This window comes from Rhinichthys klamathensis, unplaced genomic scaffold (genome assembly GCF_029890125.1).
Source record: "Rhinichthys klamathensis goyatoka isolate OS25496 unplaced genomic scaffold, OSU_Roscu_1.1 h1tg000486l_1, whole genome shotgun sequence".
Taxonomy (NCBI): domain Eukaryota; kingdom Metazoa; phylum Chordata; class Actinopteri; order Cypriniformes; family Leuciscidae; genus Rhinichthys; species Rhinichthys klamathensis.
The window spans coordinates 445,487-473,400 of NW_026606973.1; the positions used below are offsets into that span (position 1 = coordinate 445,487).

A 27,914-nucleotide genomic window follows, 5' to 3' on the forward strand; every position below is an offset into this window, starting at 1 on the left:
CGACTGCCCGAACCCGGAGGAGCCGTCGCCGTCCACCAGGCGGCGGAGGAGTGTCGAGCCGTCCACCGAGGGCTATCCATTCACCGCGGAGAAGATCGCCCAGCTGGTGGAGGACCAAATGGCAGCGTGTTGAGGGAACCGGACCAAGATTTTTTTTTTTTCTCTCCCCTCCCCTTTCGCTCCTCATGCTTCCGTCTTTTCTTTTTCTCTCGCTTCGTCTGTCCATACCCCCAGGTACCACAGCCACCGTTTCCGGTCCCACCCAGGTCGGTGAGAGTGCCATCTCGGTTGTACCTCCCAACCTGTTCTCCGGTTCCTGTCTCCTTTCCAAAACATCTGAACCTCGTTACTATATTTTTTGTTTTTTTTACCTTTGTACAAGACCCAGGAAATCACAGAAGATTTTACTGTGAAACATGTTTTGCGTGTGTCGTTTCTATCAAGCTGCAATTGTGTAAACTGTGATAACTTTATATTCTAAAAGTTCCTTACACTGTTACAATCTCAGCAGGGATGAATTACAATCTGTTCCATAATTATGATTATGAGCGGAGCTATATGACATCACTGCAAGTGTATAAAAGGCTTCAGTGAAAGTAAAACTAAACAGATGAACAGCTTCATCAAACAGCAATTACAGAAACTCTGAAATCAACGACAAGATCTGATATTCACTCACAGGTAAGCAATGGAAATGTTAGTGCTAGTTCAGTAGTTTGGTAGCATTAAGCAGCATCGGATTGTTGGTAAAAGTACGGTATGTGTTTTGTTTGGGTTTTTTTTAGCTGTAAATCAAGGTTTGATTATTTGTGGTCATGTCACACTTTAGAGACTTTAGAAACAGGAAGTAATTGAATTGGAGTCAGAATGAACAATTGAAAAATTACAAGGATGATTTTTCTAGTTAAAGTCACACGTCTATTAAACAAAAATGACACCTGGTGTTTACAGATGTTTATTTAGTGGGTTATTTGTTTTTAAAATGTGCACTTTCACCCCTTTCTGTGTTGTCTTTTATATTTTTTATATTTATATCTTTTCATATTTTGTATAAAATGGTGTTGTAAAAACCGGTTACATTTGGTGTACTATGGCTCCAGATACATTCTGTATTTTAATGATTCTTCTGAAGCCCAATAGATCTACCTACTGCCATCTGAAGCACATGGTCTCAGACTGGCAGTCAGGGGCGGAGCTTAAAGGCTCAGTGAGGTTAGAGTTAGAGATGGAGGGACTTCTCACTGAGGTTAGAGTTAGTGATGAAGGGACTTCTCACTGAGGTTAGAGTTAGTGATGGAGGGACTTCTCACTGAGGTTAGAGTTAGTGATGGAGGGACTTCTCAGTGAGGTTAGAGTTAGTGATGGAGGGGCTTTCTGTCAGAAACTGCTCTCTCATGCCTGCTTATGGCACGTATGCCTGCTTTGACTGCTTGACAGTGGTTCATAGTTGCTCTCTTCAGCAATATAGATGATATATTGTCGTCATTACTTATCTTTTCAGCCATGGCATCCTCCAGTGGCCCATCTCTAAATGAGGAGCTCCAGTGCTCCATCTGTATGGAAGTGTTCAATGATCCAGTCACCACTCCATGTGGACACAACTTCTGCAGAACCTGCCTGAGCAAGAGCTGGCCGAAGTCACAGACCTGCTTCTGTCCACTCTGTAACGAAAAATACAGCAGAAGACCTAAGCTCAAGATTAATACAACACTCAGAGAGGTTGTGCAACACTTTAAGGAGAAGCCCAATCTAGGAGAATCTGAGGTGTTCTGTGACTACTGTGGTGAAAGAAAGCAGAAAGCGGTGAAGACCTGCCTGACGTGTCAAAGCTCTTACTGTGACTCTCATCTGAAGCCTCATCTCAGTGTCCCATGTCTAAAGAAACACATACTGATCAACGCTGTTGAAAATCTGGAGGATTATATATGCCAGAAACACAAGAGACCTCTGGATCTTTTCTGTAGAGATGATCAGACGTGTGTTTGTCTGTCCTGCACTGAAGGAGAACACAGGACTCACAACAATGTTCCTATAGAGGAGGAGAGTCGAAAGAAGAAGGCAAGAGTTACAAACAAAGCACTTTAGACACCCCATGAAATTCAGTTCCCTATCAGTCACTCATGTTCAACGTTACATCGGACTGAACTGATGTATAGGGATCTCGCCTGAGAGCCCAATCACCATCGAGTGGTAACAGAACAAGCCAATCCACTTCCCACTTCCAGTTATATAAGGCAGCGTGCAAACTCACACATTAAGCTTTTGCTTCGGAGCAGAGCAGATGTTGTTTCACTCTGCTCTTCAATCATCGTTCAGTGAGTGAGTTGTTCCTTTGTTGGTGTGACTCTCCTGCCGGGTGAATACCTGCGGTCCCATTGTCCCATCATTCGGGGCTACTGCAGAGGACTGGATGTCGAGTGGAATCCTCCAATCATGTCCCGTGGTTGGATGACTGGGAACGTCGAACGTGACTGACTGCTAGGGAACGTCTAGGTTACTAATTTACCCCGGAGCGGGGAGCGGCTTGCAATGCAAATCTCACATTGGCTTGTTCTGTTACCACTCAAAGGTCATTGGGCTCTAATGCGAGATCGCAATACAGTTAGTCCAACGTAACGTCTCCGTTCCTTGCTTCAGGGAATGGGGGTTACATTAGTAACCTAGATATTTTCTTTCCCGTGTATTGACATGTTGAAGAACCGTTCATTACATCTAAGAAAAACTGATTTTGTCACTCTCAAAACAGTCAGACATGGACTAAAAGATTCAAACTAGAATTTTGAATTCATTTGATCTTTAAATGGCTTAATAAAAGAAATTAAACTGTAAGAAAATGGAAAGCTATATTCAGTGATAAATGTGTCTATGTTTTTCTCTGTATGTAGAATCAGCTGGTTCAGACACAGACAGATGTTCATCAGATGGTCCAGGACAGAATGAAGAAGATTCAAGAGATCCAGCACTCAGTAGAGCTGAGAAAGGTTTGTGCTTCGATCAACCCGAGTTCATATCCTGACTCATGGTCGTTTCCGATCCCCATTTCACTTTCACTTTCTCTACACTCTCTAACTATCCTAGCTAAAAAATACATTTAAAAAAATGATATGCATCATAATAGTTCAATCTATTTAATAAAAGCGTTGAATTAAATTGTTAGTTCTGCCATCATCTAGTAACCCTCATGTTGCTCCAAACACACATGATTTTTTCCCATAGAGCACAAATCTGTTGTATGGACTTGTATAGAAGTGCTTCAACAGCTGGTCCTCAAGAGCAGCATGCAAAACATTTATTTTTGTGTTACACTGAAAATCACACATTTTGAGTGACATAAGGTTAATTAAAGATGATAGAATTTTCATTTTGGGGTGAACTATCCCTGTACATAATATGTGAATATGCAATAGATTAACAAATATAACTGTTCTCGTTCATCAGAGAAACACAGAGGAAGAGAGATCCTCCAGTGTTGAGCTCTTCACTGATCTGATTCGGTCCATTAAGAAATGTCAGTCTGAGCAGCTGAAGATGATGGAGAAACAGCAGAAAGCAGCAGAGAAACAGGCGGAAGATCTCATTAAAGAGATACATCAGGAAATCACTGAGCTGAAGAGGAGAAACACTAAGCTGGAGCAGCTCTCACACACTGAAGATCATCTCCATCTCATACAGGTCTGTCAACATCTCTCAGTCAATATGTACAATATTACAGGACAAACACTCTGTTCTTTAAGGTCCACCCAATTGGCCTAACACTGGTGTCCAGTGAAGGTCTCCTGTGTGTTCTGTCTTTTCAGTGCGCAAAGTGATTTAATTTCAATTATACTTGTTCATTTGGATTCCAATGTTGCTCAGAGTCTCACGCCGGCCGTTAACGTGAATCTCAGTCACAACCTCTGCTCTGACTAATAATCAGACTGGCGAGTTTGTGACTAAAAATATTTAATAGCCCGCCCATGCTCGCCATTTTTTAAATAGTAAATCAGTTTGGTCCCCTACAGTCACCTATATAACAACTTAGTTAAAGCTCAAACAATAACCAGAGGTTATGGCTAATACTATGAAGTAATGCCGCCCCATGCTTGCTATTATTTAAATTGCATTTTTATCTAGCCTCCTATAGTGAATGCAACTATATAACAGAAATAAACAGTAAAATATGCATACCTGAGATCTGAAAGATACATAATGCTGAGTGTATGGAAGAGCTTCAACATTACGGGCTGATCAGATACAGAATCACCCTGAGCCTTTTACAACATTTCTTTAAATACTCAGAACAAGATAAAACATCCTCCAAATGGAGGCACAAACTAACGATTGGAATTTGCATTAATCAAGATCCCAGAATTGGGTAGTTTAGACCTTATTGAGGACAGAAGGTCATTTGCATGAAAGACCCTGGTAAAGGCTCTCCCTCCACAGTAAGCAAAGTATTTCTAAACTCTCTAACTTGTAGCTTTTGGTCTATTTCTCTGGACATGAGACCATTGCACCAATCACACTGAGACATTCAAAATGATACCAAATGATTCTGTGTCCTAGTGCCATCCATCATTTTTAATTTAATTAACATGTTTTTCAGTACCATCTTATCAACCACCTATACACATCTTTCTCATTGGGATTGTTAGGTACTTTTCCATCCTCACAACTCTTTGGCCTGGTTTAACCTGGTTTCTGTCTTAGACACAGCAATACAGACTTTTACATGAGGCAAAGGAAAATCTCCAACACAAGAAGCTTTTACCACATATTCACTCTGTGGGGTGTGGAGACAGACCCTGCATGTGTTTCTTGTGCTTGAGGGTACATTTACACGACAACAATATGCTAAAAATGGAGAATTTTTTCCTTTGAGTTTTCTTCGTACAGATGAAACTGTTGTCAAAACCATATCCGTTCACACGGATCCGCGGAAATGACTAAAAACCCTGTATTCTGCTGCCAGGCCAGTAGATGCCGATGAAACATCATCGTCTTCAGAGATATGCGTTTTTATTGTTTACACGGAGACCGTTTTTAAAAAGGTGTACTTTGAAACCCGTTTTCAAAAGTTTGCGTTTTCAGGAACCCAAAACGCTGTTGTCGTGTAATGAAAACAGAGTCATGTAAACAGCCGTTTAGTTCATTTTAGTCTTAATTGCATCCTAGTTAGTCTCATTGTGTCACGGTCACCAGCTCTGTCACCTACACTTCCCAGCATCCCTCATGTTTCCCACCTGCACACTATCGGCCATTCCTGATCACCTATCACCTGCATGTCATCAATCACCATGGACACTTATGATCATCACAGCTGTCTGTCATTGTCTCGTTATCATCATCATCATAATCATCTGCATCACCTGTGTTGTTAATTAGTGTTCATCTGTGTTTGTATTTAGTTCCCTTCTGTTCAGTCAGTCTTGGTCCGTTCTACTTTGTATCTAGTGTGAGTCAACCTTCTGCCCGTTTTAGTTGTATTGTAAAGGCTTTGCTTTGGGACTTCTGACTCCTCTTCTCCTTCTGCCTGCACCACACCCTGACACATTGGTAACTGATTACGTTCAGCTGTCTGTCATTACCTTTTTTTCTCCAGCAGGGAACAGTCATGATAAAGGTCAGAGAAAGATATTTTGTGCCTCTTTGAGATGGTGCCAAAAGACAACATTCGCTTGCAGAGGGCAAGTTTCTGGATGGCACATAAGTCTGAAGTAATGAGTTTAGGTAAAAGGGAGTAGTGCCAGTGGTTGTTCTGTAAGCAAACGTCAGTGACTTGAATTTAATGCGAGCGGCAACTGGCAACCAGTGCAATTATGTGAGGAGAGGTGTGACATGTGCTCTCTTTGGCTCATTAAAGACCACTCTGGCTGCAGCATTCAGGATTAGTTGCAGAGGTTTGACAGAGCAAGCTGGAAGACCAGCCAGGAGAGCATTACATTAGTCCAGTCTGGATAGAACAAGCGTTTGGACAAGGAGTTGTGTAGCATGCTCTGTTAGGAAGGGCCTGATCCTCTTAATGTTGTGCAAGGCAAATCTACATGACCGGGCAGTTCTAGCATTGTGGTCTGTGAAGTTCAATTGATCATCGATAATGTAACGTTGAGGCAGGAATGAAGCGGAGAGAGAATCAAATTGCAAGCACTATTTTAATGAAACAAACAGGTCATCCAGGGCAAACAAAGGAATACGGAACATGGAGACAGCTACAGGCAACAACGACCGACACCCAACAACTGAAGCACAGAGGTTTAAATACACAGACAAACAAGATAAACAAGATATAAGGCGGCGGGGCTAATTAGAAACACCTGGAGAGACTAATAAACAAGAAAAACTACAAAGGACTACAAAACATGGCACAGAACAGGAAATAACAAAAGTCCACACAAGACAAGGAAAACACAAGACAGAAATCGTGACAGATAACAACCCCAACCTTGATGGAGTTATGGAGGACAAGCCTAGCTGAAAGGAGAAGTTGTGATGAAGTGTTGGGCTGTCTGGGACCACAAGCAGCTCTGTCTTCGCAAGGTTTAGTTGAAGGTGGTGGTCCTTCATCCAGCCAGAGATGTCTGTCAGGCAGGCTGAGATACGAGCAGCTACCATCGGCTCGTCAGGCTGGAATTAGAGGTAGAGTTGTGTGTCATCAGCATAGCAGTGATAGGAAAAGCCATGTTTCTGAATCACAGATTATAGTGATGTCATGTAGATGGAGAAGAGAAGTGGTCCAAGCACTGAGCCCTGAGGCACCCCAGTAGCAAGATCCACGACACCCTAAAGGACCTACCTGAGAGGTAAGACTTGAACCATTGGAGTGCGGTTCCCAAGATGCCCTTCATCTTTAGGATTGACAGGAGGATCTGGTGATTAACTGTGTCAAAGGCAGCAGACAGATCCAGCAGGATGAGAACTGAGGATTTGGAAGCTGCTCTTGCCAGTCTCAGAGCTTCAATTACTGAGAGCAGGGCAGGCAGTCTCAGTTGAGTGTCCGCCATTGAAACCAGACTGATTGTTGTCCAAGAGGTTGTTCTGTGGAAGAAAGGAGAGGATACCGGTCTGTAATTTTCCAGATGTGCTGGATTTAGAATGGATTTCTTAACCAGTGGGGTTAACCGAGCCTTCTTAAAAGCTGTGGGAAAAGTACCAGTATGAAGAGAGGTGTTTATGATGTGCGTGAGTGTGAGTACAACTGAGGACGAAATGGCTTGAAGTAGATTAGTGGCAATAGGATCAAGTGGACAGGTGGTAGGGCGATTGGAAAGGAGGAGTTTAGAGACTTCCGCCTCTGAAAGTAGAGAGAAGGAGGGTAGAATTTGTGCGTTTGCTGGTAAAATGTGTGTGTCAGTTTGTGGATAGGTAAATTGGCCGCTGGTAGTGGTTGTTTTATCTATGAAGAATGTGGCAAAATTGTCAGCTGTTAGGGTTGATGGAGGAGGAGGATTGAGAAGAGAGAAGAAGGTTTTGAAAAACATGCGAGAGTCAGAAGATTTTTAATTTTGTTGTGATAGTAAGTCGTTTTAGCAGTAGAGATATTAGCAGAGAAGGAAGAGAGGAGGGATTGATAAAGACCAAGGTCTGTAGGATCTTTCGATTTGCGCCACTTCCTCTCTGCACCCCTGAGTTTAGAACGATGTTCGTGGAGAACATCAGATAACCAGGAGGCAGAGGGTGTGGCGCGGGCTGACCTGGAGGAAAAGGGGCAGAAGTTGTCCAAGAAAGATGTTTAAGTGGAGAAAAGAGTATCAGCTGCACTGTTAGTATCTAGTGTTGAGAGCTGATCAGGTAGAGGAAGTGTGGATGAGACCAAAGAGATAAGGCGAGAGGGTGAAAGTGAGCGTAGGTTCCGTCGAAAGGTGACCTGTGGAGGAGTGTGTGTTGTGTTCTGAGGCAGGTTGAGGTTGGGAGTGAGGAGGAAGTGATCTGAGGTGTGCAGCAGAGTGAGCAGTGTATTGACAGTGGAGCAGTAGCGTGTGTAAATAAGGTCCAATTGGTTACCTGATTTGTGAGTAGCCGCAGTAGATACTCCTTTGAGGCCGAATGAGGCAAACAGGGAGTGAAAATCAGCAGCCTGAGGTTTTTCTAGGTGGATATTGAAGTCTCCAAGAACTATAAGAGGAGTACCATCTTCAGGGAAAGATGAGAGTAGCACATCAAGCTCCTCCAAGGAACTGCCAAGTTGACCTGGGGGACAATATACAACTACAAAATGGATTTGAATAGGACTAGTTATGGTAACTGAATGTGATTCAAATGAGCTGTTGTCACATAAAGGTGGTAAAGGATCAAATTTCCAGTCGTTTGAGATAAGCAGACCAGTACCTCCACCCCTTCCGGTCAGGCGAAAGGTGTGTGAGAAAGTAAATTTAGTGGAGAGGGCAGCAGGTGTGGCAGTGTCCTCTGGTCTCATCCAGGTCTCAGTCAGGGCCAATAGGCTGAGGCCTGAATGACTAAAAATAGATGTAATGAAATCAGCTTTGTTTACAGCGGACTGGCAGTTACAGAGACCAATAGGAAAAGAGAATAAAGTATTAGAAGACACCGGAAAGGTACGCAGGTTGTTAGGATTGTGCTGCCTCTGACGTGTCCCATTTGATTCACGCATGTTAGTAATAGTAGGGATTTGAAAACACAGTGTAAAAGAGCTCACAAACAGAAAGATCAGATGAAAAGTTGTGTAGAAGAGAAAGGAAACAACAATAAAATAAAATAAACAACAAGAATTTAATACTCAAGTGCCTTGTCGGTGTCCATGGTCGCACAGGTAGAGTCGTAGGTTTACACTCTTTGGGTCGTTGGTCTTTACACTCTTCGGTCTTCACATGATAAGGGCTTCAAACGAGGGCTGCCGCGACTGCTGGCGCGGTGCACTAATACCTTGTTAATGAAAAAAGCAGGCCACGACCCTACTACTTAGCCAAGCGAAACTCAAGTCACAACACACAAACAAATGAAAGGTCGGCGCGTTAGACTAAAAGAAATTGAGAAATGTTCCTGTCTTGGGATTGTGGGGGAAACCAGGGTGTTTTTAGTGTGTGTGGTTTTAGTTTCAGTGAACTAAAATAACCCTCAGTCAGAAATCTACACGTCTGCAGCTTTACACACACCAAACTTTAGTTTTTTTCCTGTCTATATTCTAAAGGTTTTTTTCCTGAGGGGTTTGATCATATATCATTCACCTGAATTATATAACATCTTATTCCTACAAACATGATAACATGATGAAACATCTTTTTTTTCTGATCTATGGAGTAAAAAAAAAAATCCAAAATCCCCTCAGTAAAAACCTTTAACTCTAATATGTAAACAAAATCGAACAAGAATGTTGAACCTGGCTTTATTAAATATTCAGATTTCTGTTCTTAACATTTAATAAAATCAGTGCATTTTTAATTAGACAATGCTTCATTTGCATATTTAAATATTTCAGAAATTGAGCGTCAGCGTTAGTTCTGGCAGGCCAGGTAGTCAAGACGCTGCTAATGCTATTTGCTAACAACACTGTCCCGTCAGCTGATTTGCTCCAGCTTATCTGCTTCAGCTGAGCTGCATTAGCTGGGTAACTCTCCTCGCTGCTCAATGGCCAAATCTCAAACAATCTTGCTCAATCTTGCTCATACATACATGCTTGCTGCTCGCTTCTGCTGCCCGCCACCTCCCCAGCTCCTCCTTATGCTTAACGTGGCATTTGTTATGCCATGTTGCTGCTCTGTTCACGGGGATATTTTAGCTCTCACAGTCCTAAACTGTGTGAGCGTTCCCTAATGCTGCTGCTGCTATCTGACTCCCTGAACAGAGCCATACCGCCAAATTTTAATTCAGGAACATTAACTTGTTTGCATCTTCAATAAAATTCTTAAATTTGATCTGTGTGTTCTTGACTTAATGGACCTGACAGAAATATTATAATATAGAATATGTAAGCAATTCTTCATGTAATCAATCAACTACGGTCAGAGCCGATCCTCCCTATACGCACACTATGCAAGTTGCGTAGGGCCCCGCAAATTACTCAAGGCCCCGCCTCCCCCTCGTGTCAAAGCGCGTCAAGCGAAGTTTACAACATCGATGAGATAATTTAGCAGAACTATCCTTCTGGTCACGAAAAGAGAGACCGAGAGAAAAACACCATGTGAGTGAATTGCGGGAACAGCGATCAGGCAGACTTGTGTTCTCCCCTCTCCAAGTTTGATGTCAGCAAAGAACAGTAAAGAACAGTTGATGTGCATCTCTCTCTATCTGTCTAACCAGCCCGATATCATGAGACTTAGACTTAGAAAACTTCAATGTCCATTTATTGCCATAGGAACGAATGAGTTTTTTGCTCGATTTGTTCTAACCTTAGGGTATCTATATCTACGACCAGAAGGGAGCGGCTTGAACTCCACTGAAAGTGGATGGGTTGTATCCATACAAACCTTGTCTGCCTTCTGTGCCAATCTGGTCAGATATAGTTTGTACAGGTCTACCTGTTGTTTACCACTGATTTTTCCACAGGTTTTAACAATCTTCCCCAATTTATTCCTATGGGTAATTTTTTAATGTCCATACCAACATACTATACAGTAAGAGAGAATACTCTCAATAAAAGACTTATAAAAAAAGAGTCAGAATTTTGTTATCAACATTAAAATAATTAAGTTTCCTAAGAAAATACAAACGTTGTTGGCCCTTTTTAAAAACGGCATCAGCACACTGATCCCAGGATAATTTATGGTCAATGATAAGACCGAGATATTTGTACTCCGTCACCATCTCTATCTCCTCTCCTTTTATCAGAGTCGGAGTGGGTGAGGGCGCCCTATGTCTAAAATCAAAGACCAACTCTTTGGTCTTGGACGTATTTAAAAGCAACTGGGAAGCTTCACACCATTCAACAAATTCATGCAACACTGGACCATGTTCAGTTTCATCTTGCTCCAGTAAACTAATCACAGCAGTATCATCTGCTAATTTAATTATATGACGTCCTTGGTAATTACTGCGACAACAGTCAGTGTACAGTATATATAGTAGTGGGGACAAGACGCTACCTTGTGGTATCCCAATTGAAGTGAAGCGGACCCCAGATAATGCGTTCCCCACCCTTACTCGTTGTGGCCGCCCACTCAGGAAATCCAAGATCCATTTAATTAATTTTGAGTTTAGCTGGAAATTGTCTCTAAGTCTGTTTGCTAAAATTTGTGGGTGGATTGTATTGAATGCTGATGAAAAGTCTGCAAATAAAACGCGAGCATGTGTTTTACAACCTTCCAAGTGTTTATACAGATAATTTAAAAGCACTACAATGGCATCGTCCGTCCCCCTCTTAAATTTATAGGCAAATTGTAGAGGGTCAAGGGCGTGTCTACAAGAGTTCATGATGTATGTTTTAATGATCCACTCAAGTGATTTTACTAAAAGAGAGGTGAGGGCGATGGGCCTATAATCCTTGGGTGAGGATGGGTGGGAGACTTTGGGAAGGGGGGTCACAACTGCTGTTTTCCAAAGCAGTGGAACCACCTGGGTGTCCATTGAGCGCTGGAAGAGGGAACAAAAATTTCCACTTAATTGGGCCGCACAGTGCTTCAGCACTCTGCCTCCAATGTTATCCGGCCCCGGACTTTTCTGTACGTTAGTCCTCTCAAACACTCGCTGGACCATCTCCTCCTTAATGATCAAAGTGCTCTCCATCCCAGCATCATCTATCATAATCTGTTGCCAGGCAGAGACATTATCACTGTCATTTATTTCAAAGCGGGTAAAATGTTCATTTAAATTATTGGCCAGAGCAAAGGATGCCGTGTCATCCATAAAGTCATTTTTTTTCCCTGTCTTAAAGCACCGTTGGCCATCAACTTTATACCAGTCCATGCAGCCCTTGAATTCCGCATAGACAGGGTAATCTGTACCTTGACCAAGACAGTCGAACATTTCAAGTATTTGGGTAGTGTTATCTCTTGCGATGGAACAATAGACAAGGAGATTAGTGCCCGTATATGCAAAGCAAGTCAAGCTCTTGGCCGCTTGAAAAACCGGGTACTGAACCAGCATAACATCAGACTAACCACAAAAGTAAAACTGTACAAGACTATTGTTCTTACTGGCCTTTTGTATGGATGTGAAACATGGACCTTGTACAGAAGACATTTGAAACAGCTGGAACAATTCCACATACGCAGTCTGAGGTCACTTCTCTGCATTAGCTGGCATGTCCGTAAAACGAACCTTGAAGTCCTGGACAGAGCCAAGACAACCAGCATCGAAGGCATGATCTTAAAATCTCAGCTTCGATGGACAGGGCACGTCATTCGTATGGCCGATAGTAGTTTGCCAAAACAGCTTCTATATGGTGAGCTCTCCTCAGGCAAACGTAAGCGTGGCAGACCACGTAAAAGGTTCAAAGACTGTGTGAAGTCCTATTTGAATCTTGCTGGAATCGCCCCAAAAGATCTAGAGCTTCGCGCACAAGACAGGGTTGGCTGGTGTACTCTCTCAAGGCAGGCACAAGGTGCATTCGAGGTGAGACGCCGTGTGCACATCACTGAGGCCCGAGATAGGAGGAAGTTGGTTGAATCTGCAAGTACTGAACTAGGACAGTTCCCATGTCCCTACTGCGAACGGTTGTGCCATTCATGGATTGGACTCTATAGTCACATACGAGCCCACAAATAGATGAGTTGTGTAAAGGATCGTCATCATCGATATCGATGGACTACCAAGACACCTTGATGGTCTTAGTTGGAATGACCGCACTCACACAAAAGTCTATGTAGCCCGAGATAGCCTCTGTCTGTTCGTGCAAGTCAGCTGAAGAGTCCTCGAAGATGGTCCAGGATGTACACTCCAGGCATCCTTTCAGCGTCTCTACACTGTCCTCATCCCACACCTGGATCTGCTTTTCCACAGGCTTAATCCTTTTCAAAACCTGTTTATAAGTGGGTCTTAGAAGGACTGTGTTGTGATCTGAGCCACCCAAGTGGGGCCTGGCACTGGATTAGTATGCCTTGGGGATGGAGCCGCAGCATAAATCAATAATTTTATTTTTTCGTGTTGGACAGGTGACATACTGCGAATAGGTAGAAAGAGTTTTTTTGAGCGTACAGTTATTAAAATCCCCCATTATAAACTTGGGCGCATCTGGTGAGATTTCATCCAATTCTTGGGTGATATTAAAAATAATGTCTGCTGCCTTGTTTATGTCTGCTCTTGGATGTATATAGACAACAGTCAGAAATATTTGTGGGAATTCACGGGGGAGATAAGAGGGTCGCATAGAAACTGATAAAAGTTCAATATCAGAAGTGCAGATCTTTTTTCTTACCACAGTCGTTTTGCACCATCTGTTGTTTATCATGACGCACATGTTCCTTGCCTGTTGCCTTGCTGCATCGGTCCAAGCGCACTATACTAAATCCGTCAGGACAAACCTCGGAGTCTGGCACGGTACAATTCAGCCAGGTCTCAGAGAAGGCCAAGACACAGGCTTCCCTGTAATCATGCTTTTCTTTTTAACGATTGGACATTGGAGAGAATGATAGTTTGGTAGTGGAATTTTTGTTTTCCTCTTCCTGAGTCTTTAGCGCACTCCTCCCCTCTTCCCTCGTTTTCTCTTGTATTCTTTGTCATTGAAAGTTCTTGTTATCTCCGTATGTTTACATCGGTATGATTCCAATTGCCCGCGTAGGCGCTCAGTTGTAAAAGAAAGTCTCTGTTGTAGCGTACATGTGACTCCGCGTTGCTGTCCGGTTCACTTGCCACGCTGATAACAAACAGTATCGACCCGACTATTAAAGCCCGCTCCCATACGCGACTCATAGTGACTTATGCACTGTAAAAAATTATGCAGGAGGGTGTTAAATACAACCTGTGCAAATCAGTTATATTTTACTTAAGTATATTAGTTAGCAAATAAAATATATAAAAATGAGTACATTCTAACTACACTACCTATTTATTAAAAGTAATATCTGCAACCTTAAAAGAATGAGTAAAACATACCCCATTATATTAGTTCAGTGGTCACAAATTGCGCATGCGCCAACTTCAACGTCCATGCGGGAATCACGGAATTCAAATTCAACGTCTTCCAGCGAGACGACGAAGTGTTGAGCTCTAGGTAAGTTTATTTTGTTTGTTTGTTGTTGTTTATCGTGTTGATATAATATAACGCAAATGTTAACTTATTTAATAGTAAAATTTACCAAAAGATTTGTAATTTGCTCGCTTCTGTGTTCTGTTATCCTTTCGGCGCCACACCCATAGCTGATGATATCTAACGTTAACGTTAGTCTGAGGTTGGTCGATTTCGCGTTGATAGCTAAGTTACAGGGTCTTATACACCTGCAAATGCGAGTAAAAATCTACATTTATGAGTAAAATATTCGCTTCCATATGCCATTAGTGTTATGTACATGGCTGAAATTAGTGAACACAACAGAGTCGCAGCGCGCAATGCGTCTGTAAGTTACAGAGAGAGACTGTTGACGTTCTGAGGACAGGGTAACGTTAACGTAGAGAAAATAATAATAGCAGTAAAACTGTTAACGTTAATGTGGTTTCCTTGCATTTATATGATGATATGTGTGTTAGAAGGGATCAAATTATAAAGTAGGCCTACTTTTGTTTTTGTTTATTATTGACGGATATGATCATTATTGTGTGCCTTTCTGTTGGGTTCTTTCATTTAATGTTGGCCCTATGTCAAAAACGGTTTGGTGTTAATATATTTGGGTAATTTGTTTAATTTTTTTCGTATGCATGGTTTCGCGATGTGCTTAATTTGTTATCCATATCCTCCTTTACAAATATTTAACGTACACAAAATTGTTCATATATTATGCTAGCATATCACCTAACTTTAACTGCTGCTCTCCTCTTTTGATTTTGCATCATGCAGATGTAATTGTGCATCATGTAAAAGCAGTCTTGTTGTTTTTTAAGCAAGCTTACATTGATTTAAGCCTAAATGCAGTTAATTTATGTCTTGATTAAATCTATAATCAAAAATGTATAATTAAAATATGTCTTACTTTGTTTCTTCCACAGAAAGATCTTCATGAAAACAGTTGAAGACCGTGCAAGAAGAATTATAAGTTCAACCACAGAATGTTTCATCCCATGAAGGCGTTTATTTTGAATGGGAAGTGTTGAAGAAGTTTTATAACGTAGGCTAAGTGGTAAAACTTTACAATAAGGTTTCATTTGTTAGCATTAGTTAATGCATTAATTAAGATGGACTATTAATGAGCAATACAGTATTTATTAATCTTTACTAATCTACAGTCATTCATTGTTCATATTAGTTCTCAGTGCATTAACTAATGTTAAAAATTAAAACTTTTTATTATAATAATTTATTGGTAAATGCTGTAGAAGTGTTGTTCATTCTTCGTTCATGTTAACTAAAGTAGTTAGAGTGATAGTTCACCCAAAAATGAAAGTTATGACATAAATTACTCACATTCATGTCGTTTTAAACCTGTAAGACCTTCTTTTATCTTCAGAACACAAATAAAGATATTTTTAATAAAATCTGAGAGATTTCTCTCTCCCTCCATTGACACATTAAGCGGTTTAGTTCAAATTGTCTGAAGATAGACAATCATTTTATATGACAAACATATTACATTTAGGCTTTTATTCACATAAACATTGATCAGCGAACAAACAGAAGCTCATTGGTTATTGCTGAAGCTCAAACATGCTGCGTAACACGAGAATTAACCTCATTGGTTCTCGCAGATCAAGGGAACATGTTTTAGCTTCCGTTTACCATAACTGATGTGGGAGTTGATTAATGTTAATATGTTAATAAAAGCCTAAATGTAATCTGTTCATCACAAGTGATTGTCTTTCTTCAGAACATTTTTACGATCTCTTTATGAACTTTTTGAAGCTTCAAAGTGGTACAGTAGTTGTGTAGACTGCAAATGGAGGGACAGAAATATCTCAGATTTCATCAAAAAGATCTTTATTTGTGAATGAAATTATTATGGGTTTGGAACAACATGAAGGTGAGTAGCCTAAGTGATGACAGAATTTTAATTTTTGGGTGAACTAACCATTTAACCATGTTAACTAATGAAACCTTATTGTAAAGTGTTATCACGTGAGTGATATTAAGTTGTATGTCGCTTAAAATTTAATGTTGAATAATGGTTATTTTTTATTAATTTGTGTTAAGTTTATAAAAAAATTAAATGTTTGTTTGTATCCATATAGCATGTCAGTCCTTTGAGGTAAATGAGATCAGCCTCTGCTCTTATTTCAGATCCACCACCACACATTACATCAAATTGTGTATTTCTTTGTGTTTGAAATAACAAAATGTGTGAGAAATTTAAGACTGTTGCTTTTAATGTATATTCTGACTTCCCATTATTTTTAAATGGACAGTGTTGAAGAAGTTGTATGTAATGTGAGTCATATTAATGTAAGAGGACTCTTTTGTAGTTCCTTTGTTAGTTTGAAATGTTTGTTTTTTGGTCAATAAAAAGTAATACATGAGATATCCTGTGTCTGGCCATTTTTAGGTAAATTTAACCATCTCTGAATAAGTAATGTTTAATTATTTCTATTGACTTATTATTATTAATAAAAATTAAGTAGATGGACTTTTGCCTGCTAACAATAGAGTAATTATTACTCAGTAATTAGCTGTGTATCGTATTGAAAAATATTAGGTAGACTTTACCTAATTTTGTTTAGTATGTCATAGCCATTAAATGTAGGTACACTTTATTCAAAAATATGGGATGAAATCTACCCAAACAAAGTGAGTGCAAATTGTTACCTCAATTTTATTGGGTAGATTCTATAGGTTTGTTTTTACAGTGGTACCATGGTATCGTTCTGTAAAACAGTGCATCCAATTATGTTTTGTACTGAAAATAATCACGACAAACAACTAATCAAACAAACAAAACGGACGAAACAGATAGCCTGTACTGCAGGTCGCCACTGTGCAGCGCCCCCGAAAGAAAAGGAAAGCGCGTATCTATACCACAAATTTAATTTCTCATGCCATTTATACGCCAAAAATAGTTTTTGCGTGTATATGGTAGGCCTACGCAGTTTTCGCACTCCACAACCTACCCAAGAGATTTACAGTGCGTAGCATATGCACTCGAAAACCATTTTTGGCGTATAAATAGCACGATAAATTAAATTCGTGGTAGGCCTATACATACGCACTTTCATGAGATTACATTTGATAATACAAAGGGCAAAGGTGTTTGTTTATAAACTTGCAGCTCGGAAAAGATAACCGCGTTAACATGAGTTCATATGCGCGTGCACAAAATGAAACGCGCACTTTCCAGTAAACATATATGGGGACCAGTCGCCAGTACAATATGGGCGTGATGGCACTCCTCATTAGGCTCTCATACTTTTAAAACAAGATAATGATTATCTAGTCTCCAAGTCAGTTTAGTTACAACTCTGCATTAAAGAAAGATGGAAAGAAATCTATTGACTGACTATATTGCATTTAAAATGTTGATTGGCTGGACATACTGGTCAATATTAATGCACATCCCTCAGTAAATAATAACCATCTAGTATCAATTATTGCTTTTGTCATTTAAAACACAGTGACATGCAATGGCAAGCCATTTGAGCTTTTATTAATTCACAGGATGCATTTTTCATATCAATAATTACATTTGTACTATTTAAATTGTGAATTATTGATATTAATATAAAATATGTCTATTTCTGATATCAGGAATTACATTTTCATTAGTACTAAGTAAATGAGGGAGGATTGTAGTGGGAGAACTGGGGTGTCTGGTGTGACTGTGTGGAAATGGCAAATGGTTTATATGGCTCATGGGTCAGGAGGGCCCCTTAACAGATTTTTGCTTAGGTTTAGCCTCAACTGTGTTAGAAAGCTCCTGTGTAAAACATTGAATTTACTGCTTTAAAAAGAATGATCATATTTAACAGTCTTCTCTCTCTCCTGCTGTAGATGAGCTCATCCCTGTACACTCGTCCACACACCAAGAACTGGACTGAGATCAGGATTGACTCTGATGTGAATGTGAACTCTCTGTTCATAGCTCTGATTCAACTGAAGAAAACTCTAGATGAGACTCTAGATGAAGAAATCAGTCAAACTGGTATGTGAATATCAAATACAGTGTATAGATTGTTTTTGTTATCAACTTAGAAATGACCTTTTCCATAACCAGTTATTGCAATATTACTTTAACTTACTTTAGAGATATGTAAGGGTTATGATGTAACTATTCATGAACAAACACTAATACACATCACTGTAAAAAATTGTTACATGCTATTTAAAAAAAGGATAGGAAAAATATTACACATGATTTTTTTAGTAGTTTTTAAAGGCTTGATTTCTTTAATGAAATCTACCTGAATAAATCATGTACAATCTCTGAAATTATTTAATATATATGACATTATGAATTTAATATTTTCTTTGTGGAATGTGCTTTTTTAATTTAAGTTGACTCTCAGAAGTGTGTGATTTTTAGTGAACGGAAATGACGTGTTTGAATTGGACTTGTGTTGTGTTTGACAGTGAGTCTGGTTTCTCCAAAGGCTTTTCTCTCTCCATTCTGTCACTGATGGAGTTTTGGTTCATCGCCACTGTCGGCTTTCCCGTCTTTGTCGCCTTTGGCTTTTGGCTTGCTTATTTGGTGACATTTAATTATTAATTAAATATAACATTTAATATTCAACAATATTATTGATCTCCTGCATTGACACCATTATATGAGAACTGAACTGACCTGGACGATGACATCACAGTTTTCCCCAGAGTGGCTATATATATAAATTAACTAAATTAATAACTTTTTACAACAAAAATTAACCATTTCTGAACGTTACTTAAGCTGGACTGTGACGCTATTTTCTTCTAGAAACAAACTTTGTTGCATTATTTTCCTGTTATCTCTGTAGAGCCACTTCTGTATTGTAATAAGCAATAAATTGGGGATATTGTGGGACAGGTACAGCATGGAAGAGGGGGTTTTGGGCTCAGTTTAGCTCCTCTTAAATGGCACAAGGCAGGCCCATGATGACACAACGTGCCCCCCTAATCATATGGTCATTGAGCAAACTTATTGAGAGCAAAAAAACGTATCCACGTATTCCATAACGAAATGTCGTCAGCAGCATTTAGTACAAATCTCTGTAACTTCAAATAACACATTGTCTTCAGAAATATGAAAATTAGTCAGAGCGTGTAAGGCTCTGCGCAAGGCTTACCTTCCCCTGGCCAAGCGGGCTTGTCGAATTTTCTGATTCATTTGCCTGCTAAAAACAGCCTGTTTCCACCCGGTGAAAGACCGAAAGGTATTTTTTTCTCAGAATTGCGTGATATAAAATCAAAATGGCAAGTTTTAAAGTCAGAGTTGAGTGATATACAGTCACATTTGCGGGCAGTGGCGTAACGAGCCAACACCGGGCCCTTATGCAGGATTATCAAGGCGGGCCCCCTACTACAACAGTAACGTGATGACGCAATGTCCACGAGTAGGCTTTTGCATGCAATACGCAAGGAACTGTTTACACCTGGCCACTTCATGCTTTTTCTGTGATCGTATAGCTATCCGATCGTGAAAAGACCAGGTGTAAATTCCCTTCGAAACGCATTCGAGACGGATTTGAATCCGGTCGCTCAAACCACTTCAGGAGGTGGTCTGGGCCGCATTCCAGATGACACTGGACAAGTGTAAATGCATCTGGTTGTTGAAACCACATATGTCAATTTTACTCCTCTAAAAATGCTAAAAAAATAAACGTGTGAGAGCGTGTTATAGGCTCAAGGGCGTAGATTTGGTTTGAACATTGGGGGGGTTGAAGTTTGGGTATGCCTCCTGATATTGTGATCATGGTATAAATAATGGGGGGGTTGTAATGCATAGATTTAAATATTGGGGGGGTTATATCCCCCCCATCCCCCCACAAATTACTCCCCTGTATAGGCTATATGTCATAGTCAGATATGACGACGCTTCTGCAACAACACGCATCACCGCAGATGAGCATCTATCAAGCCAACGCACAAACTATCGCAAATCAAAGTGAAAGTAAGTCGCAGACGCTCGCTTAACACACAATCATCTTCATTAAAAGTAAAGAAACGAAATGATCTTACCAGTACTGTTGCCGCTCTCTCTAATTAAGGTCTTCGATTTAGAAATTTTAGCTGATGATCAATAAAATGCAGCTTATCTGTTGCTTTCGGTGACGTGAACTCTATTAAATCTGCATATAGCGCGGAAATTGAAGATCGGATTTATATCTGTTTTGCAAAAACACATTTATGTGACCAGCTGTAAATGGAATCGTTTTGATAAATCAGTATCAGATCTGAGAAAACGCATGAAGTGGCGCGCGCGTGTAACGTTAAACAGCCGACCCGGGGATTCCCCAGTCCCAGCTCAAAACAAATTACACCAAAATCCATGATTGTTCGTTTCACACATGTATTTAATGATCTGTAAAATATGTTGTTGTCATTATTTATTTAAAACAAAATCGTGATAAAGTAAAATGAGATCAAACTAAAAGTAGTAATATGCGATAGGGGGCCCCGGCTGTCAATCAATATCTTCCAGTCAAGCGGGCCCCTGATTGGTCCGGGCCCGTAAGCAACCGCGTACCCTGCTTACCGATAGTTACGCCACTGTTTGCGGGTTATAAAGTCAGAACTGTGAGAATTGTGAGATAAAAATTATCTTTTCATTTTTTTTATTCCGTGGCGAAAACAAGCTTCCATATACTTCTGATTGCTTTTAGAGGGAAAAGCTGTCCATAAATGCTGGTCTAGGATCAGTTTTCGCCGTAATAAAAGAATATTGGCTAAACTCCGGTGTTTTGAGCGGTGAGTGGATTAGTTCCTCTCGTTCCAAATCCTCTCGTTATAATAAGCAGTTAGGCTATGTAAATAAGGCATTATTGTGTATCAGCTTTACTGATAGCCTAGGAACTTTGTGAGATTGCGATGAAGTTGTATAACCGCTTTTTAAAGATAATAAAATAGGCGCTCTTTGCGAGCTTTCTGCCATGCCAAATCCTGCATATAGCCTAGTAAATGTTTTTAAAGGGGAAGCGCATATCCTCATGCTGTTGGTTCACCCTCCGCCTATGATCAGAAACGTAATAGTTTGTGTTTTGGTGTTGTTTAAATATAGAATTTGGTCTATTTCAGTTATATTAGACTAAATAGGGGATGTTATTGTTTTTGTGACTGTCTGTTTTGTAGATCATAAAAAGTGTGCCCCCCCATGAAAATGAAATGCCCCCCCCCGTTCTATATGTTCTGGCGACGGCCCTGTGTCAAGGTTTTGTGGCACACTCTACAACCCGGTTCCTCAGAGACGTCGGATTCAGTGACCAAGAGTTGCGTCGCACAGTAAAGAACTTGGGCTGGGACAACGCGTCGACGTCATTAAAGCAACACTATGGAACTTTTCAACCTTCATAATATATTTCCAAGACCCTTGTGATGGTACATCGACTTACAATAGGTTAAATGACACGTCTGCCGTAGCCTGACGTGGTCTGTATCGCTTTTACTCGCACTATGTAACTTCGGGTTTCGGGTATTAACCCAAGCACAAAAAGAACTACAAAACTCGACTGCTTTACGGCATACGTCCCTTCCCCCACCACTTCCTCAAATTGTCTATGGCCATTGCAGACATCCCAAGTCTATAGCGTCTCCCTTGATGCCCGCAAATTAGTTCAAATCTGCCGGAATCTAGAGCGCGCATGTGAGACAGAACATACTGCGCGCATAATATACATAGCGCGAGCACGGCAGAGAGGTAGAGCGTGAGAGACCTTGCCTTGCGAGTGTGCCTCACGAAAGCTAGTCAACCAAACCGCCAGGATAAACAGCGAGCATGCGCGTGTGACAGTAGGCTGCGGTAGGCTAAATTATTTACGACAGCGGTAATGGACAATTCCGCTTCCAACCTGTAGGGCGACTGCTGAGGAAATATCGCTAATATATCTCTGTGTATATTAACGATGTTGCTCGCGCTATTGGTATCTCTCAGGTCCACCTTTACGCAGATGACACCATCCTATACACATCGGGTCCTGCATTGGACACTGTGCTAATCAACCTCCAAAAGAGCTTCGACGCCATTCAACACGCATTCCGGGGACTTAAGTTGCTTCTAAACTCGAGCAAAACTAAATGCATGTTGTTTAATCGCACACTGCCTGTACCCGTCAAACTGACTAGTATCTTGACTTTGGATGGATCTACACTGGATTGCGTGAACAATTATAAATATCTAGGCACATGGTTGGATAATTCACTGTCCTTTCAGTTCCATATTAACGAGCTTCAAGCCAGAATTAAATCCAGAATTGGCTTTTTATTCCGAAACAAAGCCTCCATCACTTATGCTGCAAAACATACACTGGTAAAAATGACTGTACTACCAATATTGGATTTTAGCGATGTCATCTATAGATCTGCCTCTACCTCTATTTTGAAAAGATTAGATGTGGTTTACAACAGTGCCATCCGCTTTGTCACCAATGCTCCTTTTAATACCCACCATTGCGACTTACATGCTTTAGTGGGCTTGCCCTCTTTACATACTCGACGCCTGTTCCACTGGTCATTTTATATATAAATCACTATATAATCCTACGCAAAACGCCTCTGTATTTAAACTCTCTCCTTACTATTGCTCTACCTGTCCGTAACCTGCGCTCTAGCAGGTACATCTCCGTAGTTATCCCTAAAGCAAATACCTCCTTCGGCCGTAGCTCCTTCCAGTTTGCAGCTGCATTTGACTGGAATGAGTTAAAAAAGACTCTGAAACTTGAGAACACCATCTCTCTCAGCTCTTTTAAGAATCGACCATCAGAGCTTTTGCCTGTTCGATGTACATGTTGACTTCCCATCTTATAACTTCACTTTCAATTTACCTCTGCTCTAGTGCTTTGTCCTTGGTACTATGTCTGCACTGTCCTGCACATTATCTTATGTGTTATATGTTATTTGTAAAATATATTGCACAATCATTCCCAGTATCATTTACTGCTTATGTAGTTGCCTTGCTACTTTTTAGGTAACAATTTAATGTTTTTATTATAGATTATGCTGTACTCATTGTCTATATACCGACACTACCTATTCTATTGTCCAGAAAACTTGTATTTTATTTAAAATTTTTATTCCTTGTGTATTTATAGTGTATTCTGTATAATTTAATGTGTAACTATTTGTATGTCTTGCACCTTTCGCTTTATCTTGGCCAGGTCGCCGTTTCAATTGAGAAAGTGTTCTCTACGTGCTTACCTGGTTAAATAAAGGTTAAAAAAAGGAAAAGTTCCTTGGTGTTGCTTTAAGTTGACGCAAAAAATATGTTGACGCAAAATATGCGCGTCGATTCGTCAGACCCAAAACAAAGATGGCGGCGCCGGAGAGTAGTAGCAACACGAGTGGCTCCTCAGACTTTCAAAGTGCAAGGTGCAAAGTGCACTCGTTCCTCTAAAGTAGAGATGCACCGATTGATCGGCTGGTGACCGGAATTGGCCGATTTTCACGTGATTGGCGACTGGCCGGTCAGTCTGACATATTCCGATTTTATGCCGGTCAAATGCACTCGGACGCCGCATGATTAACATCGCGCAACATCAGCATCACACGTGCACACGGAACGCACATGTAGGGAACCTCGTGAATTACGGCCGTTTCATACCGCAAGCATGAGCAGTGCGGGGTTTTTTTCCGGGGTGCATGTTAATCAATGAGTGCATTCACACCGGGAGCAGGAGCAGCGCGTGAGCAGCAGTGAAGCGCGGGTTTCGGCGCAGAGTATTTTTTTTGCAGCACTGCTCTCAATTAAAGTGAAAGCACACTTTTGATGGACAAAATAAATATGATTTCACTCAAAAAGTGCCCAAAATGCACAGAATTTGCATGTCTGGTGTGTTTTAACAAGAACAAAAATGTTTATAGAATTTTTTTTTTATTGAATGCTAGACATCAAGTTGTTATTTTCATCTGAAAGAAGAATTACAAGATGCACTATTTTTTAGTAAGCTTGGCCTATGTGTTTTCAAGGCTTCAAAGTTTTATTGAATGCTACCTCTGACTAAGAATGCATTACTTTGCACTTGTATATTTTTTTATTTGGGAATTTTAAGAGTAATAAACATATATTGCAATGTTAAGGAATTCATGTTTTTTTCATTCAGATATATAAATCAACATGTATAAATTGGTATTAGTCAATTAATGGTGAGATAATCGATAACAGAATCGAATCGGACAGAAAAATGAATCGTTAGATTAATCGATGCATCGAAAAAATAATCGCTAGATTAATCGTTTAAAAAATAATCGTTTATCCCAGCCCTATAAAGAACTTATCTGAAGCAGTAGAAAGGAGCAGCAACTGGCTGTGGTTGAGACGGAAGGATTCTAGCTGGCTGTGTACAGGCCGCCACGCTACGGTTTCGTAGAGTCTGTTGGTTTATTTGTATAGGTTGTATAGTATTTACAGTCATTACGTTCCTGTGTATATTGCGTGAATGACGGGTGGTTGGGCAGATATTGTGTTTTGCGGTAGGTGGTATGCCATACGGAACCGTTGCCACTGAAACTGCATATTAACGCACCAGTGGGGCTCGACAGCCTTAGTCAAACGGGTTGGCGCGTATGGTTGGGTTGCGGAGAGATTGTGAGATTGTGGTTAGGTCTCAGCAGCAGGAGGGATGTAGAGGTCAGTAAGCTGAGCTGAGTTGAGTGGGGGACGGAGGGGGGTGACTCTGGGACGCCAGAGTCACTGTCGAGCCCTCTTGAGGTGTCGTGGGCTAGTCGACGAAACACTGAGGACGGAAGGTGCCCCCACTTGAAGACCCTAGAGATGTCCCCTACTCGGCTCAATCCAGACGGTTGTCGTGCTGGTCCTGTAGTTGCAGCCGTCGCGTGTGCTGACGCGCCAAGTACACTGCAGCCGTTAACGCCGGACAGAAGGGGAGTCACACCACCAAATGGAAAGAAGCGTAAATGGATGGAGAAGCATAGTTTACTGCAGGGACGTGCACAGGGGGGTTGCTCAGGTTCCCCGGGCAACTGCCCATATGCCCTTCTCGACTCAGGTTGCCCTTCCGAGAAAAAAAAAAAATCGTACAATGGATGCAGAATTTCACGTAGGCCTAGATAAAAAAAAAAAAAAAAATCGCAAACCCTCATTCACTTCCATTCGGGCACCGAAAGTGAAAGTCAGTAAGGGAAGGGCAAACTGTTTACGTGGCTGCAGCGCTGCACGCGACCGGTGCGTATTCTGCGTAGCCTAAGGCCCCGCCTCCATCTCGTGTCATAGCGCGCCAATTAATGTGTAGGCCTACAACATCCATGACAAAATGAAGCGAAACTATCCTTCTGATCACGAAAAGAGGAAGAAGAAAAAAACCATTAGAGTGAATTGCGGGAACAACAATCAGGTAAACTTGTGTTCTCTCCTCTCTAAGTTTGGTGTTTTTCGGTCTTTCTAACCTAGCTGGGCAGGCAGTGCATCTCTTGCATCACTTTGTTCCTGACAAAAGTGAGAGTAAAATACTTAAAATAAAAATTAATTACGTTTGTTTTTGATAAACGACAAAGTGCAACGGTGTTTGTTTACTGCAGCTCGGAAAACATAACCGCGTCGCCGCGTTCATATCGTGTGCGTTCATATGCGCGAAATGAAACTCGCATTTTTCAAGCAGAAATATGTGGAGACCAGACATACTGTTCAATACATGCACGTGAATGATGGCACTCCCAATCAAAGTACACATTATAAAACAAGACACTGATTATCTAGTCTCCGTTAAAAACTCTAAACAACTGCACTAATTATGCAAGATAGAAAGCAATGTATTGACAATTTAACATCGATTGACCATTGATTTATAGGCTATATTGAATTTAAAATGTTGATTAGCTGGACAATACTGGTCAATATGGATGCACATCCCTCAGTAAATAATAACCATAAATCAAGAATTGCTTCAACCAAATTCATACTGATGCCGAAAATGCCCAGGCTGTACAGAGAACCAAAGTTAATCCCAAAAGCCAAAGCTCAGGGTTATAATTTATTATTGTCTTCTTATTTATGTTTACGTTAATATTCACTTAACATTCTATAGAAAATACTCTATTCAATAAATATTGTTGTTAAACATTAACATTAACAGATGTTTCCCTTCACTCAAAAACACATAAATTAACACTTCATTTCAATATTTACTCTCCATTTCCAGCCATATGCAAAGCATGCGGTCTCTAAATAAAACTGCATAACTGAACTAATTCTCTAAAAAATAAATAGGTATCCTTCTTTCCTTAATTTAATCAGCTTAATCAGTTCCTCAATTCAAGCCTCAAAACTGCTTAAGTTTCCTTAAAAATGAGGAAAGTGTATCTCTTGGTTTTATGAGTGAAATGTCCTCATGCCACTGATGCTGCCAGTAGAGAAACTCACTGTTAATCTGAAATTACTGCTATAAATAATTCATCATTATATTGTCATCTGTGTCCACAGGGTTGAAGTTTGTGCAGAAGTTTGCAGGTACAGTGTGACTGACACCATTTTCTTCAATACACTTACAATACATTGTTTATAACCTGTATTATATACTGTATCTGAAAATGTTTGTTCTGAAGTTGATTGATAATGTCTGATCTCTCTCAGTGGATGTGACTCTGGATCCTGATACAGCGGATCCACGTCTCATCCTGTCTGATGATGGAAAACAAGTCAGTTATGGAGGCATTGAGCAGGACGTCCCAGAAAACCCAAAGAGATTTGATAAGAGTTATTCTGTTCTGGCAAAGCAGGGATTCAGTTCAGGGAGATTTTACTATGAGGTGCAGGTGAAGGGAAAGATTCAGTGGGATTTAGGAGTGGTCAGAGAATCCATTAACAGGAAGGAGGAGGACATCGCACTGAGTCCTGAGGATGGAGTCTGGACTGTGATTCTGATGAATGAGAATCAATATATAGCTTGTGAAAGTACATTTGTCTCTTTATCTCTGAGAGAGACACCTGAGAAGGTTGGTGTGTTTGTGGATTATGAGGAGGGTCTGGTCTCTTTTTATGACGTGGAGTCCAGATCTCATATCTACTCTTTCACTGGTCAGACTTTCACTGAGAAACTCTATCCATTTTTCGGCCCATGGTTTAATGATGAAGGTAAAAAGTCAAACCCACTGATCATCACTCCTGTCTCACCGTTAATGGATTAGAATATGTAAATGAAAACCAAAAAAGATTTTGCACAAACATAATACAGTAATAAAGCATTAAGTAATTTACAAACTATTAGTTTATAGTTAATTAATAGTTTATAAACTGTAGTTAATACATTAATCATCATTCATTGTCACTGTAATTAACAAAGTGTTATTGTTTAATTCGCTCATATATAAACAGTTTATATAATAAAATATAATATATAAATAGTGCTCACTTTAAATTAGGTCTCAGAAAAAGTTAATTAAATTTTTTATTCCAGCCTTTATTGGAGATTAATTACATTAGTATTAAGAGTATTAAAATGTTTGCAAAATATATACACACACACATAGAAACACACACACAAACACACGCAGACACACACTCTCATACACACACACTCGCACGCACTCACACACACACATCAATACTTACACACAGACACACAGACACACACACACAGACACACACACACACACACACACAGACACACACACACACACAAAAGCCACAAACATGTAACCATGTTTATTCTAATGTCTAATCTCTGATCAGTGATTTCTGATGTGTAATTATTCAAGTTCAGACAGATGTTCTTTGTCTCAAAATCATTCAATACTGTTTATGCATCAGTAAATCAAGCCAGTGACTAAACGATCAACTTCACATTGTTTATCTTAGTAGCATGAAAATAATCTGTTGTTTAAATTGTGT

At 40.3% G+C, this 27,914-nt stretch overlaps 1 protein-coding gene across 1 annotated transcript; it reads left to right on the top strand.

The window, feature by feature from the left end:
• Positions 1-1,503: 1,503 nt before the first annotated feature.
• LOC130072352 (E3 ubiquitin-protein ligase TRIM39-like) lies at positions 1,504-27,242 on the top strand. The gene is made up of 6 exons (XM_056237423.1): positions 1,504-2,064; positions 2,892-2,981; positions 3,439-3,672; positions 17,936-18,086; positions 26,508-26,534; positions 26,658-27,242. Exons 1-6 carry the CDS (start codon positions 1,504-1,506, stop codon positions 27,209-27,211), a joined length of 1,617 nt encoding a protein of 538 aa, XP_056093398.1. The 3' UTR covers positions 27,212-27,242.
• Positions 27,243-27,914: the final 672 nt, after the last annotated feature.

Excerpts from the sequence above, each read along its gene's own strand:
- LOC130072352 (XM_056237423.1), top strand. The coding sequence starts at position 1,504 with ATGGCATCCTCCAGTGGCCCATCTCTAAATGAGGAGCTCCAGTGCTCC. Across the intron at positions 2,065-2,891 it reads GTCGAAAGAAGAAGGCAAGA|CTGGTTCAGACACAGACAGA; the intron begins GTTACAAACAAA and ends ATGTAGAATCAG. Across the intron at positions 3,673-17,935 it reads ATCATCTCCATCTCATACAG|ATGAGCTCATCCCTGTACAC; the intron begins GTCTGTCAACAT and ends CTCCTGCTGTAG.